General features: G+C 47.3%; 1 protein-coding gene and 1 long non-coding RNA gene across 2 annotated transcripts in view; one reads left to right on the top strand and one right to left on the bottom strand.

The window, feature by feature from the left end:
• The window catches only part of LOC140216110 (uncharacterized), a 98,377-nt gene that overhangs the window by 24,389 nt on the left and 48,334 nt on the right, over positions 1 to 25,654 (bottom strand). The gene's annotated exons all lie outside the window — the stretch shown is intronic.
• The window catches only part of LOC126542001 (lachesin-like), a 115,239-nt gene continuing 100,136 nt past the window's right edge, over positions 10,552 to 25,654 (top strand). The window contains exon 1 of the mRNA XM_055076966.2: positions 10,552 to 11,160. Coding sequence (XP_054932941.1) covers positions 11,076 to 11,160 — 85 coding nt within the window. The 5' untranslated portion in view covers positions 10,552 to 11,075. The remainder of the gene's footprint in view (positions 11,161 to 25,654) is intronic.

The raw sequence follows: 25,654 nt of genomic DNA, 5'->3' as shown, positions 1-25,654 counted from the left end.
TCTATTCATTGTTTACCGATCAACAGTTAACTATTACCGAGTGAACGCTGACAAACGCCATGACGTCCCGGTGATTTGGCGCAGGAACTCCAGGTGGTGTCGCCACCCATCTCTCGCTTTCTTTTCCTTTTTTGCCCTCTTCTTGGTTACCAATTTTCCTAGCACAACGGTAACAGTGGCCGTTTTGCTATTGCAAAAGGTAATGCACTTATGCCGCTTATCAGAGTTCTCCCATTAGACCACACGTCCTTGTTTCAAGTTATGTCGGAATTAAGTATACAATTGAGACCGAACGCACTTCCATGTACTCAATGCTAATTCCGCTTTGTCCCCGTTGTTCTCAAATGTTGCAGTATAAATAAAAGGTGCATACGCAGTAAATTTTACGGCCAACAAGGGCCATCTTTCTGTCAGTATTTCAAAATATATAATCTATTATACTGAGAGAAATATGGCCCTTGTTATTAATGATGTTGTAGAGCAAGGGCCACAGTATCTGTTACGGTAGGATGGAGTGATTTATTCCTCTCGCATTTTATATGCGAGCTTCCTCTTAGTTAAACCAAGTGCCACATAGAATAACACGAGAATGCACATTGCATTAAAGAAACAAGGGAGAACTTGGAGGTTTTGAGTGATACGGTTAGTAAATTTAACAAGAAGAGACATATAAAGAGAGAGAGAGAGAGAGAGAGAGAGAGAGAGAGAGAGAGAGCTAGATAGATGAGCCTATGCTTGAAACTCCGCGAAGCATTCGCCCCTCTGACGAAGAATGAACGTTTCAAATTAAAACCGCTGCGGGGGATTCACTGTTTACTCGAGCAAACAACAAAAGAGGGAAGTGTGCTCGAAAACTGGATTTGCATACAATCCCACCGACGCGTGTCTGCGCGAACGTTCGCGTCACCGTAGGAAATAAAGCCCGACCAGCAAAACAACTAACTAAAAGCAAGAAATAATCATAAAAGGAGTGATAGAGGCAAGAAGATGGAGAAAGAAAATAATAAAAGCTGTTTCATATGAGCATTAGCCACGGCTTGCGGGGAGTTTGAGCCTCCAGAGCGCGCACGATTCATTTCCATGATGCCGCAGAGAAGGGCCCTGGGCGGGCACGTAATGAAGCGCGCAACTAGGAAGAGGAAGAAAATTAAAGAAACGAGAAAAGTTCAAAAAAAAAAAAAAGACCAGGCAATAAAAGCACCGAAAAGAAGGTAGAGGTAGATCGGGTTCTCGACGAGTCAGGTTAAGCCACGGCGAAGGGTGATTCTGCTGACGAGCTCTCGAAAATGCTCGTTTAATACAGAGTGTTGGCGCACATGGTCCAAGCGCTCCGTAATCATAACCAATAAAAAGGCCAAATTTTATTCGGGGATTTGCACCTGAAATGAGAGGGCGATTGAGTTACGGTCTCTATGGGGAGCAGGAGTATTGTTTTCCTTCTTTTCACGTGACTCTCGGCGCTCTTTCCCGGGTATGACATTCGAGTCCACGTATGGAAAACGGTCTCTGTGACAGGAATGTGCTAAGTGTCTTCAACGTATGCAGCTTTGTTCATCTTGCAAGGGCGGGACACCAGACGACGTTGTGCTTGATACTACCATCCTTTGAATAAGTGAAATCGGGTTTACATTCTAAAGGTGTAAAACAGTTCATTCTTATGTTTAGTTCTTCGGATGCTGTATCATTTTACCTGCATCAATAAGGAGGAATGCTTCGCAGTTGCTAAATGAGAAAAAATAATTTGAAAAGGGGATTTATTAAAACTCTTTAGGAACAATCCTAGCTATTGGCATCAACAACGCGAGAGCTCGGCTCTCGCGCCGAAGCGATGGCAGCGCCTACAGCGCTCCATGGATATTCTTCACTACAATTGCCCTCTTCCCTCCCTTGCCAACTTTCCTTTACCCCCTACGCAACAAAGAGCTGTGGGACGATGCACTCCGCGACGGACCTCCCGAGGTCCTCCGAGCTGTGATACAACGGGCTCGAAACATCGCCGGAATCATCTTAGGGACCCTGGACTGAGGGTTCCTCCCACACTGCTCTCGTCATTCAAATATTAGTAATAAAGATGTTTTACTCTCTCTCCCGGCTGCGAAGATGAGCCATCCTGGCGACTTAAGGTGGTGTGGTACGGCTTTAGGCGGCTGAAGTGAACCATCTCGCGGACACAGCGCCGCTTGTACGAAGATGGCGTCACCGGTTCGACCACGTAGTTCACGGGCGATGTACCCTCGACGAGCCGGTATGGACCCTGATATCCTGGAACAAGCCTTGGGCTAAGGCCTCGAGAGTTGAATAGCAGCCGAAACCAGACGTGAGAGTGAACGGCGAAGGACGGTGCAGGCTGCTCGTGGTCGCGGTATCTTTACGAATGCCTTCATGAATATGAGCGAGCCAGCTGACGGCATTTTTCAGCATGCCGAGCAACTTCTTAAAGAGCGGTGAATTCGGAGGAGTCCGGGTGATACGGAAGTACGGTGTCGAGGATAGAGGATGGTTCACCTCCATAGAGAAAACAAAAATGATGAGAAGCCTGTGGTAGCCTGAGTGGCGCGGTATTATACGCGTACGTGACCAAAGCGAGGACTTCGTCCCTGTTGGAATGGTCAGACGCAACGTACATTGTTGGCAAGTGAAGAAGTGTGCGGTTGAACCGTTCCTTGGCCGTCGAACTGTAGCTTTTGGCATCAACAACGAGAGAGCTCGGGTGTCGCGCCGAAGCGATGACAGTGCCAACAGCGCTGCATGAGGGGCATATTTTCCACTACACTGAAACATTCTCTTGTTAAATTTTATGGATAAGCTGATCAATACGGCTGTTCCTCATGGTTAGCCCATATTTGATCGAATGAGCTTTCAGGCATACTGACGATATGAGTGACACTGTCGGTGGACTTTTTTGCACGCTTGGGACCACGGCTGATAGGGTCAATATTAAGAAGAAGAAGAAAAATTGACCACTCACATCTATTTCTAAATGACTTAGAGCATCGGGATTTGAAAGAGACATTTCTTAACATAAGCATCGTTAGATTTATTATTACTATTTTTTACTATCACGGATGACTAGCGATGATGACGTGATTACGCGCCGCTAGTGGGCAGAACGACAACGAAAGGTGAGAGTGGGTGCGGGCCCCCATAGGGACACCACACCAGACCTAACGCTATGCAGGAGAGCCGGGAGAATCACCTGGGAGAACACCTTCGAGGACCTGGGGAGCGATCACAGGATACTCAGCATAGCCCTAGGAGAGGCCCGCGTCACGAAGGGAATAAAACATAAGTTCCGGCTAGTAGACTGGGACAAATTCCGCAAAATCAGAGACGAAAAAGAACAGGGACCCATAAGAAACATAGAGGAATGGAACGGAGAGCTGCTACGAGACGTAGAAAAGGCCACGACCGAGATGGAGTGGGACGACTGGGAGGCTCGACGCGAACATGAAGACGACGACAGCGGTGGTGGTCACTCTCCGCGGATGGACAGCAGGCTCGCGCACCTCGTACAAGCCAAAAAATCCATCCAGAAACGGCTGCAAGGGCAAAAACACAATAGAAATCTAAGGCGCAAAATCGCGGAACTAAACAAGACCATCGAAGCACACTGTGCCCAGTTATGCAATCAGGATTGGGACGAGGTATGCGACGCCATGGACGGCAACATCAACACGGGCAAGACGTGGAAGATCCTCAAGCACCTGCTCGACCCGTCGGGAACGAAGACAGCGGCGAAAGCGGGAATGACCAAGCTCAGACACAAGTACAAAGGAGACATCCGTGAAATGGGTGATGAAATCGTCAAGCTCTACCTTGAGAGACCTCCAGCCGTTGAACACCGGAACTACTCGGGCTCTCCCAACGAAGACCTCGACAGAGATTTCTCCCAGCAAGAAATCAAGGCGGTCCTGCAGACCATCAAGACCAAGTCGGCTCCGGGCCCCGACAAAGTGACCAACAAGATGCTCCGGAATCTGGACGACCAGGCAACGAGCCGCTTGACAGACTACATCAACGAGTGCTGGCGGAACGGCAGGATACCCGACGAATGGAAGAGGTCCGACGTGATCCTCATCCCGAAGCCGGGTAAACCCTTAGAAATACAGAACATGCGGCCGATCTCTCTCACTTCCTGCGTTGGTAAAGTGATGGAGCACGCTTGCCTGAGTAGAGTTAACGGCTACCTGGAGTCAAACGACCTGTACCACAGCAACACGATTGGCTTCAGAAGAGGGCTCTCTACACAAGACGCCATGATACAACTAAAGGAGCAAGTCATAGATACCACGGGGCGGGGCTTGAGGGCAATACTTGGACTTGATCTAAAGAAGGCCTTCGACAGGGTCAAGCACACGGCCATACTCGACAGAATCGTGCAACTCGGCCTGGGCGAACGAACGTATAATTTTATCCGAAATTTCCTTACGGGAAGAACAGCCAGAATCAGACTGGACGAGGAGGAGAGTATCCAGGTGGACATGGGCAGCGCTGGCACGCCGCAAGGGTCCGTCGTGTCACCGATGCTCTTCAACCTCGTCATGATCGGACTATCGGAAAAACTGGACCGAATAGAAGGCATTAATCACACCGTTTATGCAGACGACATTACGATTTGGACCACGAAAGACGCAAGCGAGGGCGATATGGAGAACAGGCTTCAAGGGGCGGTGGAGGCAATCGAAAATCATCTAGAGGGCACCGGACTTGAATGCTCGCCGGAAAAATCGGAATTGCTGCTCTACCGCCCCAGGAGGTTCGGCAAACCGCCCAGAGACGTAGCGGAACTACACAAAAGGGGAATCAGATTAACCACGAGGAAAGGCACGGAGATACCCATGGTCCAAAAGATTAGAGTCCTGGGTCTCTGGATCGAAGCCAGGGGAACAAACACGGAAACTATAACACGCCTGGAAAAGAAAGTCACGGCGGCCATTCGGCTAATACAGAGAGTCTCCAACAACAGGAGGGGCATTAAAGAAAGAAACGTCGTACGGCTCGTTCAGGCCTTCGCGATCAGCCACGTCGCGTACGTGGCGGCATTCGTCCACTGGAACAAGGCCGAGAAAGACAGGATCGACGCGCTCATTAGAAAAGCGTACAGAACAGCTCTGGGTCTCCCCCAATACACAAGAAACGAAAGGTTACTACAACTCGGCGTGCATAACACGCTGGAGGAGATCGCAGAAGCACAGAGAATAGCGCAACTCGAAAGACTCTCCGGAACCAAGGCGGGCAGAGAAATCATGGAAAAGATCGGCATAAACTACCACGGAATGAACGGCCCCAAGATGCAGATTCACCCAGACGTCCGAGCCGCAATTAACACGGAAAATATCCCGAAGAACATGCACCCCGTGCACAATGTCGAGAGAAGGAAATGCCGCACGAAAACGATTCTCAAGAACCACGGCGCGCGGGAGGGGGTGCTCTTCGTAGACGCCGCGCGGTACCCCCGAAACAGGGACGACAATGGTGGTGTCGGCGCTGACAAAGGTAACTCCCTCTTCGCAATGGCGGTCGTATGCACGAAAGGGAAGACCGTGACTGCGGGCTCCGTAAGGACTAGATCGTCGGAGGCAGCGGAAGAAATGGCAATCGCATTGGCTATAATCAGCGGTCGGCAACAATACAGAACAATAATCAGCGACTCCAAGACGGCTATTAGGAATTTCACAAAGGGCTGGGTCTCCACCGAGGCGGCCAAAATCCTGAACCACAGAGCAGAAGACTTTAGGAACGGCACAATTACACCCAAATACCTCAAATGGATCCCGGTACATATGGGAGAAGTTACCATGAGTGCCCCTCCCAACCTCAACGAGAAGGCCCGCCGAGTCGCGCGAAAACTAACCCACCGCGGCACGGCCAGTGACGGCCCAACACCCCGCAACCCCCGGGGAAGGACTGCGGCGGAGGCGATGGAGAAGACGGAGGAGGCGACGACGACGAAGAAGCGATAAAAGACGACAGGGACAGACTGGTCACGTACCACGACATACTGACACACTACACGAAACAAAGAGAAGCATACCCACAACCCCACAAACAACTCGACAGGTCTCAAGAAACAGATTGGAGAAGATTGCAAACCAGAACGTTCCGAAACCCAGTACACTTAAACAGAATAAATTCAACACAATATCCAGACGCTAGCTGCAAGCTCTGCAAACACGAACACGCAGACATGGCACACATCTTGTGGAAGTGCACACAGATCAGTTCAGTATACGTAGAGGACAACATAGAACCGGACCTTCTCGAGGAGCGATGGCTAAGCGCTCTGACTAGCTCAGAACTAAACGACCAATTATGGGCTATCCAGCGGGCCCGGGCAGCGGTGGAAAGGCTATGCCTCACCGCACACAATGCCCGGGTGGCCTGAGCCCGGGCTGGCAACCTCGCAGGTCCTTTTTCCATTAAAGTTTTTTCCGTCCGTCCGTCCAGCTGAAAGGCGCTTTTTCCGTTCAAAACGCCTGAATGGTGTTGGACTGATTGGCGAAGTCAGTAACTTCCACCAGGATCTTTCCTCCAAAATACAGAAGCATGTTGTATCCTGTCCGCTGCGACGGGAAGAATGCAGCTCGAATGTGTTAAACAATTGGGTGGGCGAAAAAAAGAAAAGGTCGAAGACGCAAGTGTAGGTGAAAACAGCTCGATGACTGCGTCAAACCTGTAGCATATAGGATGCACCTGAGACATTACTTCGTGGATCGCGTGCAACATCTTCGCCAAAAGAAAGGAAATGACAGACGCTCGTTATACGAGCTTCGGATATAGCGGAGTGTTCTCCAAGACCAAGACGAGCTGCTAAACGAGATTACAGGAACTGAAAATTCACTGCCTCGCTCCCCTTTGCACACACACGCACGCATGCACGCACACAAAAGTTATGCCGACACCAGGAGGAACGTCTCTCGGGCCTGGGACCTTCCGAGGCCTCGTGGTACATCGGAGATACCTATTACACAAGCATCCGCTGCTCCTGTGCTAAAGAAGTCAAACTTTTGTGATCCTCTTTCAAAACCTCCTGCTGCGCACAAAGTCGTTCCCACTTTGAGCGCCATTCTGTAATACGACGATGTTCCCCCCCTCCTTTCGCTATTGGTTGGAAACAGGTGTAACCAAGGTAAGTTTAGCTTCCCTCGACTTCGAAGCTCTCTTTTCCAAACGCAGAAAGAGCTAAGAGGACAAAATGGAAATACGGACATACAAAACAAGTATTTCCTCGCACCACCGCAGCGAGATGCCATTGACGAAAAAGTCGTTTCGACAAGCACACAGCGAGTGGCGTGATCTTCGACAAAAACGACGAGCGTTCTCCCGCTAAAGGCAGCTCTCAAAAGCACGTTTACGGCGCGCACTGGATGCTCTTCCCGGCTGCCGACGCTTTAGAAGCTGAGACCACGATAGCGTAGGAAACTTGCGAACATCCATGCAAGCGCAGAGCAGGCGCCCGCACGCGCGCTCTCTCGCTCGCGCGCGCGCGCACACACACACATACACACACGGAACGCCTGCTATACCAATACTGTGCTGGAAAGTTCTTGCGTCGTCGCCCGTTCTTTCTTTGTTGGTCGCTGCCGGGAACAACTTTTACGTCGCACCTTCTTTTGGGAAGACTTCCGGTAACGGAAGAGTCAAAGGCGGCAATACCCGTTTGGCTCCGGAGAAGAGCTTCGCCGATCGTGCCTGGCAACGCAAGTGGTTTCGCGGCAGCCACCGCGATGAACGAAATTATGGGAGTCATCAGCAAGGGCAAAAACAAAACTGAAGACTTGGCAGGCAAAAAGAAAAAAAATGACGAAGAAGTGAAAGCAACGTGCGGCGCTTGTCGCACTTTGAATGCTGATGGGCGTAAAGGATGTTCTGCGTTAGGAAACTTGATCTTGTATATAGCAGTTCGCTCGCCTTTTCTTGCTAGTGGGTATAGGAGACAACAGATCAGGACAGCTAGGAAAAGGTTATTTCCGTGCCCGGTTGACCGCTTGGTAAAGCGAGGCTAAACAAAAGCTGTTACCTTGTTATGCTTGGTTTCGAAGGAGAACGGCAGTTTTCGTGCTTTCGTGATTCAGCAGTTAGTGTTCCCCGAATGGATATGACACACGGATTATTGGCTTCCGCATGGTTTAATAGCAATGCTTTTCATGTGTCAGACAGCTGTAACAACGCTATGGAGCGTACGCTTAGGAATGTCGACAAGCTATGTAGCGTATCGACGGCTCATTGCAAAGACAGATGTATTTATCTGAAGAGTGGCCATTCGCAACCGATAATCTGCAGTTCATGTTAAGACAGTGTATTTGTTCATTCATTCATTATGTTTGGTGATGACGAGGTTTGATGAACTGAAGCAAGATAGAGGCAATGGCAGACGCCCCTGTAGACTACTATGGATTGCTTTTGATCACCTGAGGTTCTCTACGTGCCAAAGAAAAAAGAAAAACAATAGAAAAGGAAAGAAAAGGAAAGAAAGTAAGAAAAACAAGCAGGACAACGCAGTAACTTGAAAGTCATGGACTTTTCTTGTGCTTTCCCAGAATGAAATAAAGACATGTTACAGATGGTCCATGTTGAAAAGGAATCCACATCAAGAATATTTTATTCATGCAGTCCTCACGCGTCAATTTACAAATTGTATTTTCTGACATCCCTCCAGAGTTGTCGCATTATTTGAAGTCTATAGAAACGGCCTACATGCCTCAGGTATCAGAGTCCGATACACACCATAGAGGATAGATGTCTAGACCCCATAAAGCTTTGCTGTACTTTTTTATTTGTTGATGGGAAATCACAGCAGTGCTAAGTGGTCTGTGCATAATACCCAAACACGCACATTTTGTAGACTGTTGACTTTAATGGAACAGTGTGGTAGGGAGGATTGCTCTTGAGCTGCATGGAACGTGAGATGTCTTTAGACGGCGGATGAATTGTTGCTCGCCAAAGATTAATGTAGCAGAAAAACAGGAACCTTCAGGGCGGTGCATTTTTTGTTGGGCTCTAGAAAACTTCAGTGCTAGAAGCATAACTCTATATAGGAATGACAGGAAATGAGTGTGAAGCGAACAATACGTGTTTCGTGCCACGAGAGTACATCGAGACTGCCATTAGAAAGCGAACATGTTTTTCTTTTCACACGTAAACGGCGCCGCCTGTGATCACCTTTATTTCGCAGAGGTTGTGTAATCACTATGGAAGCTCTCAGCCGTGGAGTGATTTTACTCAACTGAATGAGTTTGTCTTTTTTCCTCCTTCTTAGAAGAGTTGCTTGCCGTTTAAAATTGGTAACGAGCGTGTTGCGTAGTGGATGACCTTATCATCATAATCGTGCACAATAATCCTCGTTGTTATCAGCCAATGTTATGCCGTTCTCTTATCCCGATACGGTCTCTCTTTCCGCATGCCACGAGCCATCATTTTCGAAATAGAAATTGTTTATTTATTTATTCATGCCCGCTACATGAACAATCTCTCTCCCTGAGTTTCGCGCTAGCTTTTCCCTTTCGTCAGCTGATTCAAACCAATGACTACGAATTTCGTAATCTACCCACCACCATTTGAGCCTCTTTCTTTCTTCACTTCTCCTCCCGTCCCTTGGTACGCATATCGTTATTATATTAGACAACTGGTTATCAACTTTACGCATCACGTTAGCTGTCCAACTTCATTTGTACCTCTTAATCTCGATTCGTTTGCTCTTTACGCCATACGACCACCTTCCGGTCTTTTAAGGTTACACCTTTAATTTTTCGTTCCATTTCTTGTCGCTCCGTCCTTACCTCCCTCATGCGCCTTATTTTTTTTTCCTCAATATTTCAGCCTTGTAAACAGTTTTTGGTTGAATATGCTGACCTTATCCTTATTTTTGTTTTTTACATAATGTTGGTAAACTCTCCGTCATGCCTAGGGATTGAGCTGCCACACACGCTGCAAGCCATGTTTATTTTGAAAATTTCGTTCTTACGATAAAGGACACCCTGTGACTACTTCGCCTAAATAAATATACTCTTGCCTCGATAGAGTGTCATGACCCAGGCTCAGTGGTCAAGACACGGGTTCACTGTCTCCAAAACAGATGGGTCCCACTATCTGTCTGTCTTTTCTGTCTATCGTCCACTCCAGGACAAGTCGGGATTGTGCCACGTGTGATAGCTACAACCCGCTCGTCTAATATCGCTTAAGCGCTGTAAACGGAAGATGCGCACGCCTCCGCGTAAGAGGCAACGACACTGACAGACGCGTTATAACAGCGTCGGCACCGGCTCAGATCTCGGCCTCTCAAATTTGCCGCGCAGAGCCCACCGCTCTTTCAACGAACACGTTACGAGACAGAGCGAGAGTGAAAGAGAGAAGCGAGCAAAATCGTCTGAGCCCCCAAAGCAGACGGCTGCAACGCCGTCCCGCTGGCGCTCGCACCGCTGGTCCAGCGTCTCCGTGGCAAGGTGGCCAGCCGAGGGCGCCCCCGGCACAAGCGGCTCGCAGAGCAAGGGCCGCCCGCGCGATTCTCCGCCAGGGAAACACCGAGTGCCCGAAGAGCATGCGCAGCCGCGGGTGCATCCCCGCGAGCACGCTGCGCGAGAGCTCATCTCGCGCCGCGCAGCCGGTGGTGTAAACAGAAGCCCGGTCGCAGCCGCCGAGTGTGTGTGTGTGCGCGCGTGTGCGGTCTCTCGGCTGCTGCGAAGGCGCGCCAAGCTCGTCAGCCCACTCCTGACAGCCGCCGCTCGCTACCGTTCCGCGCACCGGACGTTCGCCCCTCGCCCACTGTTTTTTTTCTCTCTTCCTTCTCTCTCCGAAGTACCACGGACAAGTGCTTCCCGCGCGCAGAGTTACCCGAGCAACCATTCGCCAAGTACTGTCGTCGCTGCGTCCCACGTGACATTCGGAGAAAGGGACACCGGCACGGACGTCTGCGCCACAACAACTGTCGGGAGATGCAGTACCGGCAGGTCGTCTCAGTGGCAAGGTTTTTCGTGAGTTAGGCTTACGCCGTCACTGTCAGTCCAAAGTACGAGGAAAAAACACTTTTTCCCTCTTGTTCTTGCTTCTGGAGAAACTGAAGTAAACTTTCGACCGGGATGGATGGGACAGCAGTGGTCAACTCTGTGTGGTGGACACTGCTGTGGGCTGCGGTCTCCACGCTCTGCGTCGTTTCAGCCAGCGGTGAGTGAAAAGAAGAAAAAAAATGGGGAGAGACCCTTGGGTCTATTGCGCGCAGTGCGGCGCTACATCACCGGAGTAGACTAGGCTCCTATATATATATACGTATTACTCGATTTCAGTAGAGACACGGCCTGGTGTTGATGAGGTGGCTTTAAACAGCGAGCTGAAGAGTTTGTGACGATAATGTTTTTTATGCAATTGCATTTGAACACGCAGTCACGAACAGGTAAGGTAAACAGGCAGTAAACAATTAAGCGAGAAACAGAAACAAGAAAGTTCCGTGGCCTAGAGACAGATGATGCTAGGTTGGGAAATGTGCACGCCTTTAAAGTGGGTTCAATTAACGCAAGTAAGGGTAATCAGAGATCGCTGGGAGATGTTCTTGGCATGCACTGTCGCAATACATAACAACTTAACGCGCTACTTGTGCACCGCAGTACACAAGTGATGATGATGTGTGTTGTTTTATGACGCAAAGCAGTACACAAGTACTGCTGTGTACGTCATGAAGATAACTGGAAAAGTAACGCCGAAAACGCAATAGTAGTCTTTGTTTATATATGTAACCATCCTGGTAAATGAAACAATTATTTGAGCGATCGAAGCAGGAAACTTGACTGCATATTGAAAGCCGCTTAATCAGAGAAGAGTGCGCGCTGACGAACTATTTTCGCTTTGTCCAACTTCGACACGAGAATCGAGTGTTGTTATTTGTGGAACATGCAGGGGGACAGGGCCCCCAAGAGCTAAATGTGGCACGCGTTATCAACGTGCCTTTACAGGATGCCACCTGCAACAAGACGCCCATTTCCCTGAATTGTCCCTGCCCCCAGTGACGCCAAGGGCTTAAAAAAAAGAAAAAAAAAAAAAAGAACCCGGCGACGTATACCGAAACGACGTTGTTCTCGCGATCTTCATTACCTCCCCTTCTCTCTCTTTCTTTAAAATTTATTATTACTATTCTTATTTTTGTTCTGAGATGTCCTCATCGTGCTGTTTGTTCTCAAACACACTGCGATACAATTGGCTGCGTGTCGCCACTCTGCCAGTCAATTTCCATCCGTGTGTTGTGCTCGTAGCGAACAAGCGTGAAACCGAAATTGTCGTGCTTGTGCTTCGGGTCGAGCGTCCATGGCCACAGGCTAAGCTCGGCGGACATCACCTATTTATTGGGCATGACATAGTAGTAAAAGCTGCGCAATTGATCTCATTTTAATTTTCTTTTATGTTGATCGATTTCCGCAGGTGCACGGCGTATCGTTTCGGCGAATAAATGAAGGCTATTCTGTTCCCCTTTTATTTTTCTGGCCCCTTTGTAGAATTCATTATTCAGATCCTTAATACTGACGCATTGTGCCATGTGACAGTATGGACACGGATAGATTGTTCCCTGCAATATATTACTATTTCTTCTTTTTCTTCTTCTTCTTCTTCTTCTTCTTCTTCGTAGTAGTAGTAGTAGTAGTAGTAGTAGTAGTAGTAGTAGTAGTAGCGCAGCAATCAGATGCGAACATCTCTTCGTTATTACCCGAGAGGTAGCACGTGCCTTTGCAATGCAGAAATGTGCTCATATTTCTTACTGTAACTCGTCACTGTCTGTAAATTCAGCTGGCAATGAATAACGCTCTTTTTAGGTCTCTCAAGTGGCTATAAGTATATGTACTTTTGCAGGTACGCGTGGAGGTAACTCATTTTGAGAGAAACAAGTAATAAAAAAAATATTGCGAGCAATTCAAGCCCAATAAACGCAATTGTGCCTACAAGTTTAGCCGAAGTACTGCTTTCATTAAATACGCGCTCAACGACTGAGAGCGGGAGCCTCGAATCGCGCACACGTGCCTCGTTGTGTAAGGTTCTGGCAGCCGCCACTTTTCCAGCAAGAATGTGTATAAATCATATTACCTTAACATAAATTATGCAACAAAATAATAGCGTAATAAGGTATCCTTATTTCCGGCTTTTCCATATAGAAGCAACCTTATCGTCCTTAAAGTCATTCATTCATGTGCGACTGGTTTTCTCGCTAGTCGAATAATAAATTACGGCGGCGTATTAGCCACGCAGACGATAACCTGCAATATAAATTGTAAGTCTGTGCAGTTTGAGGCTCGAACAAGCCAAATTGCCTTTGATAGGTATAAAGCGTGAAACAAATTTAGTTGGCTATTCAAGCAGACGAAGCTTTGGACTTTGCTCCAGAAAGAGCCGAAGACGTATGAGGAAAACAAAAGGAATAGGGGACATAAAAAAATGAAGAATAAGTTACTTGTTTTCGGCAATTAGACTTGGCGAAATTAATTAAGAACGGGAGGTAACTTAACAGTCTCTGAATTCTTAGCTGGCGGGTTGTAGCTCATTTGTCAAACGGAAACTATATACGTCTTTCTATTATGCGTCGGGACTATAGCGGGACAAAGAACTCAACCATAAGGTCGATCTTTGAACTGGAAGCCATCGACATTGTTTAAGAAAGCCTGAATAACTTCTTTCGAAACCTTCACGATATCGATTTTTTTAGACACGCAGGCGTAGCATCTTCTCGCAATATTAAATTGCATTAAGTAGTTCTTGCCCAAGACTAGAAAACTATCGTAAACAATTAGGATGATTGACTATTCGGTAATATACTGCCCTTAAGACCTTGCTTCATCTGCATGTACAGGTAAATTAAGCTTGTGAGGGGACTATTAGATTGAGGCGTTTAACGTCTTGAATGGCGCAATGGCTAACGAGGGATGTCACAGTGGACAATTCTCGATTGTAACGTGCACCCAAAGAACGGATCACGAGCGTTTTTTTTTTTTATTCCGCTCCCATCGCAATGCGACAGCCGCGACCGGGATCGAACTCACAAGCTCATGCTCGGTGGCGCAACGCTATAACCCCCAAGTAATCGCGGTAGTTATAGACAGACTGTGATGAAACTTTATGAGCAATAGTGTTAATGATGGTGCGTTATGCTTTCGTGGGTGTGTGCATGTGGGCGTGCTTGTGCCTATTCCGGCCCGCGGGTTTGTGTGCGCTTGAGCTTGTGTATGCGTACGTGGGTGTGAATTTTTGTTCGTGTGCCTGTGCCTGAACACACCAGCCTGCGTGCCATGTTGGCGCCAGCAAGTGGCACACAATGTGACCTTATTCTCTGGAGCAAGCACTAAAGTTGTTCTCTAACCATTTTTTATTACCATACCGAAGACTTCTCCTGTTCCCTTATTAACTATATTGCCTCATTTACTGAGCAGTGCCCGTGACCTAATGATGATGGCTCGCTAAGCCGCGTGATCTGTGTAGGTTCTTGTTCTTTTCGTATTCGTTTCACTAAATCTACGATTTGCCATTTAGAGCAGGTTAGTGAAATGAGTGAAGTGTTGGTTAAAATATCCGGGTCATCATTGTCCTTCATAACAATTACGAGACAGGGAACTTGAACTGGTCCTAATGAGACCGTCCTCTAGAAAGCAGAAACTGATTGTTATTGCCCCGTAGACTATACTTTGTCATGAATACAGCTGCAACGATCCTTGTTACGAATAACTAGTGCGTTTAAAATGCGCTTTCGGTATCGCGTTCTTCCCTTAAACGTGCTTCTGCCATAAAAGTCAGTACAATACATGTGAAATAACCACTGCTATGCATTCGTCGGTATTTTCGCTCTGTTGCAAGAACGATGTTGTAGTAAGTACTTGTTTTCAGAAAATGTATTGCGGAAGTCGGGAGCGACCTACACTTCTCCCAACGAGAAGCCTTCTTCATCATCATCATCATCAGCCTAGTTACGCCCACTGCAGGGCAAAGGCCTCTCCCATACTTCTCCAACTGCCCCGGTCATGTACTAATTGTGGCCATGTTGTCCCTGCAAACGTCTTAATGTCATCTGCCCACCTAACTTTCTGCCGCCCCCTGCTACGCTTCCCTTCTCTTGGAATCCAGTCCGTAGCTCTTAGTGACCATCGGTTATCTTCCCTCCTCATTACATGTCCGGCCCATGCCCATTTCTTTTTCTTGATTTCAACTAAGATATCGTTTACCCGCGTTTGTTGCCTCACCCAATCTGCTCTTTTCTTATCCCTTAACGTTACACCCATCATTCTTCTTTCCATAGCTCGTTGCGTCGTTCTCAATTTCAGCAGAACCCTTTTCGTAAGCCTCCAGGTTTCTGCCCCATATGTGAGTACTGGTAACACACAGCTGTTGTACACTTTCCTTTTGAGGGATAGTGGCAACCTACTGTTCATGATTTGAGAATGCCTGCCAAACGCACCCCAACCCATTCTTATTCTTCTGGTTATTTCAGTCTCATGATCCGGATCCGTGGTCACTACCTGCCCTAAGTAGATGTATTCCCTTACCACTTCCAGTGTTTCGCTACCTATCGTAAACTGCTGTTCTCTTCCGAGACTGTTAAACAGTACTTTAGTTTTCTGCAGATTAATTTTCAGACCCACCCTTCTGCTTTGTCTCTCCAGGTCAGTGAGCATGCATTGCAATTGGTCTCTTGAGTTACTAAGCAAGGCAATATCATCAGCGAATCGCAAGTTGCTAAGGTATTCTCCATCAACTTTTATCCCCAATTCTTCCCACTCCAGGCCTCTGAATACCTCCTGTAAACATGCTGTGAATAGCATTGGAGATATCGTATCTCCCTGTCTGACGCCTTTCTTTATAGGGATTTTGTTGCTTTCTTTGTGGAGGACTACGGTGGCTGTGGAGCCGCTATAGATATCTTCCAGTATTTTTACATATGGCTCATCTACACCCTGATTCCGTAATGCCTCCATGACTGCTGAGGTTTCGACTGAATCAAACGCTTTCTCGTAATCAATGAAAGCTATATATAAGGGTTGGTTATATTCTGCACATTTCTCTATCACTTGATTGATAGTGTGAATATGGTCTATTGTTGAGTAGCCTTTACGGAATCCTGCCTGGTCCTTTGGTTGACAGAAGTCTAAGGTGTTCCTGATTCTATTTGCGATTACCTTAGTAAATACTTTGTAGGCAACGGACAGTAAGCTGATCGGTCTATAATTTTTCAAGTCTTTGGCGTCCCCTTTCTTATGGATTAGGATTATGTTAGCGTTCTTCCAAGATTCCGGTACGCTCGAGGTTATGAGGCATTGCGTATACAGGGTGGCCAGTTTCTCTAGAACAATCTGACCACCATCCTTCAACAAATCTGCTGTTACCTGATCCTCCCCAGCTGCCTTCCCCCTTTGCATAGCTCCTAAGGCTTTCTTTACTTCTTCTGGCGTTACCTGTGGGATTTCGAATTCCTCTAGGCTATTCTCTCTTCCACTATCGTCGTGGGTGCCACTGGTACTGTATAAATCTCTATAGAACTCCTCAGCCACTTGAACTATCTCGTCCATATTAGTAACGATATTGCCGGCTTTGTCTCTTAACGCACACATCTGATTCTTGCCTATTCCTAGTTTCTTCTTCACTGTTTTTAGGCTTCCTCCTTTCCTGAGAGCCTGTTCAATTCTATCCATATTATAGTTCCTGATGTCCGCTGTCTTACGCTTGTTGATTAACTTAGAAAGTTCTGCCAGTTCTATTCTAGCTGTAGGATTAGAGGCTTTCATACATTGGCGTTTCTTGATCAGATCTTTCGTCTCCTGCGATAGCTTACTGGTTTCCTGTCTAACGGCGTTACCACCGACTTCTATTGCGCACTCCTTGATGATGCCCATGAGATTGTCGTTCATTGCTTCAACACTAAGGTTCTCTTCCTGAGTTAAAGCCGAATACCTGTTCTGTAGTTTGATCCGGAATTCCTCTAGTTTCCCTCTTACCGCTAACTCATTGATTGGCTTCTTGTGTACCAGTTTCTTTCGTTCCCTCCTCAAGTCTAGGCTAATTCGAGTTCTTACCATCCTGTGGTCACTGCAGCGTACCTTGCCGAGCACGTCTACATCTTGAATGATGCCAGGGTTCGCGCAGAGTATGAAGTCGATTTCATTTCTAGTCTCACCATTCGGGCTCCTCCACGTCCACTTTCGGCTAACCCGCTTGCGGAAAAAGGTATTCATTATACGCATATTATTCTGTTCTGCAAACTCTACTAATAATTCTCCTCTGCTATTCCTAGAGCCTATGCCATATTCCCCCACTGACTTGTCTCCAGCCTGCTTCTTGCCTACCCTGGCATTGAAGTCGCCCATCAGTATAGTGTATTTTGTTTTGACTTTACCCATCGCCGATTCTACGTCTTCATAAAAGCTTTCGACTTCCTGGTCATCATGACTAGATGTAGGAGCGTAGACCTGTACAACCTTCATTTTGCACCTCTTATTAAGTTTCACAACAAGACATGCCACCCTCTCGTTAATGCTATAGAATTCCTGTATGTTACCAGCTATTTCCTTATTAATCAGGAATCCGACTCCTAGTTCTCGTCTCTCCGCTAAGCCCCGGTAACACAGTACATGCCCGCTTTTTAGCACTGTATATGCTTCTTTTGTCCTCCTAACCTCACTGAGTCCTATTATATCCCATTTACTACCCTCTAATTCCTCCAATAACACTGCTAGACTCGCCTCACTAGATAGCGTTCTAACGTTAAACGTTGCCAGGTTCAGATTCCAATGGCGGCCTGTCCGGAGCCAGGTATTCTTAGCACCCTCTGCAGCGTCACAGATCTGACCGCCGCCGTGGTCAGTTGCTTCGCGGCTGCTGGGGACTGAGGGCCGGGGTTCGATTGTTGTATTCATATAGGAGGTTGTGGCCAAGTACTGCACCAGGGTGGCCAATCCTGCTCTGGTGAGAGAGTGCGTTACCGGTTCTGGTCACCGGGATCAGGCCGCACTCCAGGCCTGTTTGTGCAATTTTCTCAACACACGGTTTTTTTTTTTTTGTATTTTCCGGTGGAGAATAGCGCGGCACCGGGATTTGAATCACGGTCCTCTTGCACTGGAGACGGATACTCTACCGTCCCCGTAGGAGTTAAATTAAAAATTAATTTATGGGGTTTTACGTGACAAAACCACTTTCTGATTATGCACGCCGTAGTGGAGGACTCCAAAAATTTCGACCACCTGGGGTTCTTTAACGTGCACTTAATTCTAAGTACACGGGTGTTTTCGCATTTCGCCCCCATCGAAATGCGGCCGCCGTGGTCGGGGTCCGATCCCGCGACCTCGTGCTCAGCAGTCTAACACCATAACCACTGAGCAACCACGGCGGGTCCCGCAGGAGTTGTACGAAGCCTTCTTAGAGGAACAATAAAATTTATCATCTCTCTTACTTAGACATCTCGAGTAAACCACAGTAATGCGCATATACAGCTTATATGCAATGTTTAGGGTTTCAAGAAAATCAAGACAGAAACCATTCTTGATCGTTATCTGTGTCGTGCGAAATAATTAAGAAAGGTACAGGCGAGACAAATGCGTGCAAAACGTGCGGACGATGGTACGACTATGGTGTCACAACGAATGCGCAACGACCATGGGATGATGATTCTGGAGTGACGAGGTTGTTATGACGACGATTGTGTGAAGATGGCTGCATGAAGACCATACGGTGACACGTGAGTGATGACGACGGTATGACGGAGATGGTGTGACGACGACGGAGTGACACCGTGATGCAGGCGCTGTGGTGACACTGATGGTATGACGAGGTGGAAATGATTGCAGCGGTGTGGCGACGGTGGCATGGCGCCAATGGCATGACGACGTCTGTATGACTACGACGGCGCGTTGACGTCGTAGTCGTTGCACTATGTACGGCGGCTTTTCGAACTTCACTGTCTCTGAGATTGGCCAAGATAAGTCTGAGACAAAATTTGTGCGTCCGCAGATCTTGCGCAATGTGGGAGTCTATGCTATTACGAAGCCAACGCATATTATTAGGTGGAGGAAAGGAGGATATATAAACGGCTTACTACGCAGATCTAACGCAATGGTGGCGGCACGCTTAGAAAGGTAAGCGGCCTTTGACGACTGAAATGGGAGATATAGCCGTAGATCTTCAATTGTGAAGCCGCCTCCGCGTGCTGTTGGACTGTGTCCGAATTTTTCAGATAATCTACTCCTCTCAAATTCTTAAATATCAAATACGAAGACTTTCCGGTATCACGACATTACTTATTCGCCAATTATCGTACAAAACATACGCTCACACAAACACAACACTCACACACACACACATACACACGCAAGCACGCACATACATAACGCGCGCACGCACACACACACACACGCGTGAGCGAGATCTCGCGGACAATGTGTACAGTCGGCGTCACTCTTGTGTAGAGCGCGGGAACGGCGACCTGCGGGGGTCTCAGGAGCCAGCCAGCGACATCTAACGGTTGTTGCTGGGCCCAAACGCGCTCAGCAGCTAGCGTTAGAAGTCGCTGGCTGCCTCCGGAGCGCCCCGGAGGCCGCCGTTCCCGCGCTCTACACAAGAGTGACACCGACTGTACACGCAGACAACACGCTTTAGAAAACTACGTCCTTATCATTATTTTTTCTTTGTGTTCGCTAGTCGGCTAAATGTAATACAATCAAGACCAAACCTACACTCTTTCAATATGGGGTTGCTCTTTTTGCAAACACTCGCACGGAGCGGTAACACCTTCCTGTAGATTAAGGCAGAGTGTCCGCTCAAGGTTGTTGCAGAAAAGCCCCCGCCGTTAAATGGTTTTCCCAGCGTTGGGTTACCCACTCCGGTCAGGACACTGCATGCAGACACTTTAAAGAATAGAAAGATAATAGGAAGTCATTGCAGCCAACTGGCAGTCCACTCAGCACGGGACTGATATTGATGCGAGTAAAGTGCTGCAAGTCCTTTCCTCACATCAAGCCGTCGGAGAGGAACGCATATGTCCGGGAGAAGAAGGGAGGAGAGAGGGCGGCAGCAAGAGGGCTGGAGCGGTGAGGTGGTGTAGACGGCGGCGTATAGCAGCGGTGACTAAATATCCGCGCTCTCATTCCGCATCGATCGAGGCGGGGAATTAACGGATGTCCCCGAGATTCCATTTGCTCTGGCCCCGTCGTCGGAAGTTTACGTTTATGCCAGTGTGACGGCCCGCTCAAAATGAGAAGATCTCTGGAAGGGAGAAGAGGCCGGGAACGAGCTGACTTTGCCGCTTTGCGCCCACGCAGTGAGGGGAAGGCGGGCTGAGTTTCGTGTTGACAAAGCAGATTACTCGCATTATCCTAATTTCACGACGCTTAGTTTTTGTTCGGTTAATGGCGTCGCAATAAGATTCGGAACGTTCTTCTTGTATTTTATTTTTCAGCGCATGAGCGGCAAGCGTCATTCTGGTCGTTACGATACGCGTGCCAAGACGCGCAAATATGCGCAATCCATAGCTTCATTACACAGACTTATAATACGCAATTACTTCCTAGAAAATGTCTCGTGAACGGACGCGTTAGGCGCGTGGTTCGTTTTATCGTCCTTTAACGTAAATTTCAAGACTGAAATCAGCCGCTTCATAGTTACATTTTCTTATAGAGAACTCTTCTTCAGATGTGGCCAGTATTTCTGACGTCTTACCACTTATAAGCTTTCAAAACGAATGATCGGAAACAGAAATAAGTGCTGCTAGAAAGAAAACGTTGTAATTGATAACATCACATTTATAGCTGTAGAACGTAGTCAGAGGCAATTAATTGAAGCATTGCGGATATTTCGACATATTAAAGTAAACGAGGATAGTTCATCGCGGCTTGGAAAATTCAAGAAATTCTAAAGGTTGGCCTGCGCATTAATATGTCGTGAATATAAAGAGGGTAACATTAAGTTCGCATCCTCTTTGGCTACTGATCGATGTGCCAAACGTACATCATGGCCTTCACGGCATGCTGCATGGAGATCGTCGTAGTGGCGCATAAAATCTTGAAGAGTATCCCAGGACCTTAGAACTTAGTAGTATTGCATAAGAAGCACCCGTTTCGCCGGTGTGGCTAAAGAAGAATCAGCTAAAAGAAAATTTCCATCTTTCCTAATGCGTGCACATCTAGCAGTTTGTTGACACCGGCCGTCTAAACCCACCGAATGACACCTTGCACAGCCTTGCTTCCCACTGGACCCAAAACCAATGTCTCCACATTGTCTCATAATCACCTTCTTCCAGAAACATGACAAACTGAATGTTCGATATTATTTACTCGATTATTCTAGTTTAACTAGAATAACTAGAACCTTAACTATAACGCCGCTAAAGCCTAAATGTATTGAGCAAGTTAAGCTCGTCTAGCCTTCAAACTTGCAGAAACATTGGGCTGAATTGACACAGCTTTTGGTTCATAAGTGCTTTTCTCTCTCCCATAAGTGGTTTTTGCCATTAGCTGGCCGCCTTCGATAATATTATGTTCAGAATCAGGATTGGCAAACATTTTCTCTAACGAACAATTCTAGCGTAATGGATGGATGGATGGATGGATGCAAACCTTTAATGAAGGTCCTGAGGTACGTGACTCAGCGCGCTGCGGGCCGCTCCCACGTTGGGACAGTCAGGCCATGCCCGACCGCCGCATCGTGGGCCCTCTGGACAGCCCATAGTTGCGCCCCGGCATCGGGGCTCTTGATAGCGGAGAGCCACTTGTCTTCATTGATTTGTTCGGTGCCTTGTAACGAGCGGCAACGCCAGAGCATATTCTAGCGTAAGAGTTTTTTTATTTTTGAATACGGGCTCTTCTCCACACCCAATGTATAGTTATTTCCAAAAGGCAAAAAAGAACGCCACTCGAACACCAGGCAATCTCGCAGTACGATCGTAGCGGTAGCTGCAGCTTTAAAGGGCCGATAGTTTGTGAATTTGCGTCGACGGCGTCGACTTTGCTTACTTTCCATGCGAGGCGAAATAGATCACTGGGCGGGGCCAGAGGCACGAGGCTGGCTAAGAACAGCGGCGCGTAGTATTTACCTAGACATCTCGTCGTGTCGAGACTAAAGAGCGTTTTGAGAAGCCAAGATTCTTATACCGTGGCCTTGCGCGTCGCAAGCGCAGAAAGCCACGAATGCGTGGTGTCAGTGCTTGTAGACCTGGTGCGCTCCTTATAGTGTGCAAGCAATTAGCGCTCCTTCTCTTTCCATCTTTTTGCCATTTTCACACCTTTATCCTCTTCCTCCAGCGCAGGGTAGCAAACTGGACGGGCGTATGGTTAACTTTCCTGCCTTTCATTGCTTCTCTTTCTCTCTCGTCGAGAACGTCCTCTTTTTCAAAGTTTGTGTCTTCGATTCGATGGTCTAGGCAGTGCGCATGAACATACACGTGATTACCAGAACATAACGTCTGCGTTCGAAGTAGTTTTGTTGCCGTTGTTGTTGACCTGTTCGAACACTACAACGATAAAGGAAATATCATCTCGTCGACGTCCTCCTCTGGTTAAACCACCACCGCTAACGATAAGGACCACGACTTGCGTTTGAAGCCGGTCGTATTTATCCGCGCGAGCATGCTCAGTGAAAGACCTTTCTTTGCATTCTTATGCTAATATTGGTTACGTTCAAATCATTACAGTATTCGTTCAGTTAGGTTAGGGGACCTAACGCTTAAAACTAACACCTAGTCAACATTCGACCATGGAGTACAACTGAGATATGCATGAAATCCAGCAGAGTATTTCCTACGGATCGTGTTACGTCTCAAAACGGCAAAGGACATTCCTTTGGTGCTTGCCACGAGGCAGCCCCCTTCACCAGCGCTCGCCATGACGTCGACGCAGGCCTGGCGCCGACTGCTGACGGGTAAACAAAGAAGCTCCCCTCAAGGCCACCGTGACTACAGGATTCTGTAGACGCGGAAAGCAACCGGGAAGGCCAATCTTACAGGGTCGCTGCAAGCTGACCGTCCCAGAGAGCGCACTAATTGATGCAAGGGGCCAAGCCGAGGATTCCGCGGGATCTGCGTCGACTTGAGGTTCCCAAATTGTCCCATGATTGCATCATATGCGGGGGTGATCGCCCAATATTGGAGGCGGAGTCTGGCGGGACGGTGCGACGTCATGAGAGGCATTTTGCGAACATTTGGACGATTATTACTGGCCGAGACACAGCCATAAGATTCCCTAGTCGAGACACCTAGGGATGACGAATATTCTAAAAGCGGGCACCTCCTGTGCAGTGTGTGTCCGGACGTGGGCTGACATGTATGAGCTCAGACATGTAATGAGCTCAGACATTTAAAGTGCTCCTACATAGAGTGAGATCCCATATCTGGAGCCAGTGTAAATAATATAAAATAAACCTTATTTCTTTCGTTCCTGATTCCGGACGTACTCACCCCTGTCCCTGGAGGATTCCTGGCCTGAATGCCCCGAGACTCAACAATAGGTACTTGGGCCTAACGCAACTTGCGAGCCACTTCATTCCAAAATAAAAAAATAAAAATATGAAAATAAAGAATGCGAAAGTTATTACAGGCTTCATGCTGTAGCTACATTTGTGCCAAAAAAAATAACCTTTATGAGAGTATATACAGCAAAATGTGCCCTTGTCTTGCCAAAGGGTTGTACGTAACGTGGTAGGTAAGCAAGGGCAGATCAATGTAGTGGGCATCGGTGCTGTTGCCGCTGTTAAGCCTAAACAGCTGAAACAACACGTTCACGCTCCTTGGGTATTGACACGTCGCATTCTCGAGCGCATATATCTCGTCTCGCCTTGCGACCCACCGATGGCACGTGCCATATTTATCTACCACGTCATAGGAGCCTTACTCAGTGGAGGAGGCCAATTAGTGTTTGCGTCGAGCTGTACGGCACCACCGGCGGTAGAGCTGAGAAAAAAGAAAGTATATATAAAATAAAAATGTACCCTAAGCCAGCAAGTTTCACCTCGACTTCCTGTTTAGCGAGACACGGGGAATTAGCTGCGATACAACTTAGTTCATTCCAAAAACGCGGATTTACGTTCCACTCACTTTTCAAAAATATACTCAGACGAAGTTGCGGATGACATTGTTTGGCTGTGGCATCGGCGGCGAGCACTGGATTAGGCTATATAGACATGAGGCTGTCACATTTTATTTAAGAATTATTTTTTGAAAAAGTCAGTGTCCCTCTCAGATCGATATGAATACGTTCAACGAAAGCACGGTGGGCAGAGGGGATATCACTCTTTTTATGCTCGTCTGCAATTTTATGTAGTTGAATCGACCTACTTCCCTTTAAATCCGGCGCTTCATTAAGTTGGGGCACGTGCGTCTGTTCTTGGCAGTGATAGCTGAAGAGCAGTGTCAACGTTGACGGTAATAAACAAAGATGCCCAGTCAAGCAGGGTAAAAAGAAATGACTGGAACGAGCGAGTTTGCCGCTAATGATTGAATGAAGTGAGTGCATATTTCTCTAATTAGTGGAATATTGATGTTAACCAGCCGGGTGAGAGAAAGTGTACATATATTAAACAGAAAATTAACGGTAATGGACGCCAGCTTTATCGCTGAAACATCGGTGACTCAGGTTCGCATGCGTCAACTATGTCAAGCATTTGGTATAGGACACAATTGTCCGCTAAACGTCCTTCAGAATGTCGAGTTCTCTTTTGCATATATATATTTTAAAGTTTTTTGCTTGACATTGTCCCATAACGGAGCTGCACTGAGCAGAGAAAACAAGCAAATCATTTTAAAACGTTTTTTTTTTTCGACCTCCTCATCAGGCCAGCTTCGGGGCGTCTATTTCATGCCAGGCTATAACCGCGTTCTTTTCATGGTCGAAATGCACACAATTACGTGTCTGTTTCAATGAGCATCTACACAGAAAAAGTCTCGGCCGCCGTTACCACTCGCTCATCGCGCAAGGTGATATGTGCGTCCCAGCGTACGCATGCACAGCCGAAAATGCGCTGGATAAACTGTTCCCATCTAGTTACCTCCAAACAATTTCAGGAGAGCCTTCTAATCAGCGGCGGTGACGCAAATGGACCTTTTCATTTCAACTTTGCCGATGCAATGACTACGTAAAACAAAGAGGCATAGCTAATAAGAGCCTTGCAAAATAAGGGTAGAATAACAGGAATGATAACTATTATAGATTAATTTATACTAATAGATACGAACGATGTGACGCCTGCGGCTGGAAGGGCGTTTCACTCCCGCCGCCAAGGCTTGTGAGAGGTGGCGCTGGCTAGCACTCCCAGGGTTATTTCTAGCAGATAAGCATTATTACCCCAGAAAGTGGATGGGAAAACAGCGCCGCGGTAGCTCAATTGATAAGGGCATCGCACGCGTAATGCGAAGATGTGGGTTCATATCCCACCTGCAGCAAGTTGTTCTTTCATCCACTTCAATTTCCATTAATTTATCCTTTTTTTTTAAATTCAACTAATAAGTACAAGTAATTTCCCTTATGGTATCCTTAATTGTTGGCTTCTTATGATTTGACTAATATATACAGAGTGTCCCAGCTAACTTGGACCAAGGTTTTAAAAATACCCAAGGGCTCTAGAGAAATTGTACCGACTGCATAGTAGACGTAGTCGTATGTACTTACGGCCAGCATATTTTTCATCACGAGTTATTACTTAATGAATTACTTTTAATTAG

The sequence above is a fragment of the Dermacentor andersoni genome, chromosome 2 (genome assembly GCF_023375885.2).
Source record: "Dermacentor andersoni chromosome 2, qqDerAnde1_hic_scaffold, whole genome shotgun sequence".
NCBI classification, from domain to species: domain Eukaryota; kingdom Metazoa; phylum Arthropoda; class Arachnida; order Ixodida; family Ixodidae; genus Dermacentor; species Dermacentor andersoni.
This window is presented reverse-complemented; position numbering and strand designations above follow the sequence as displayed.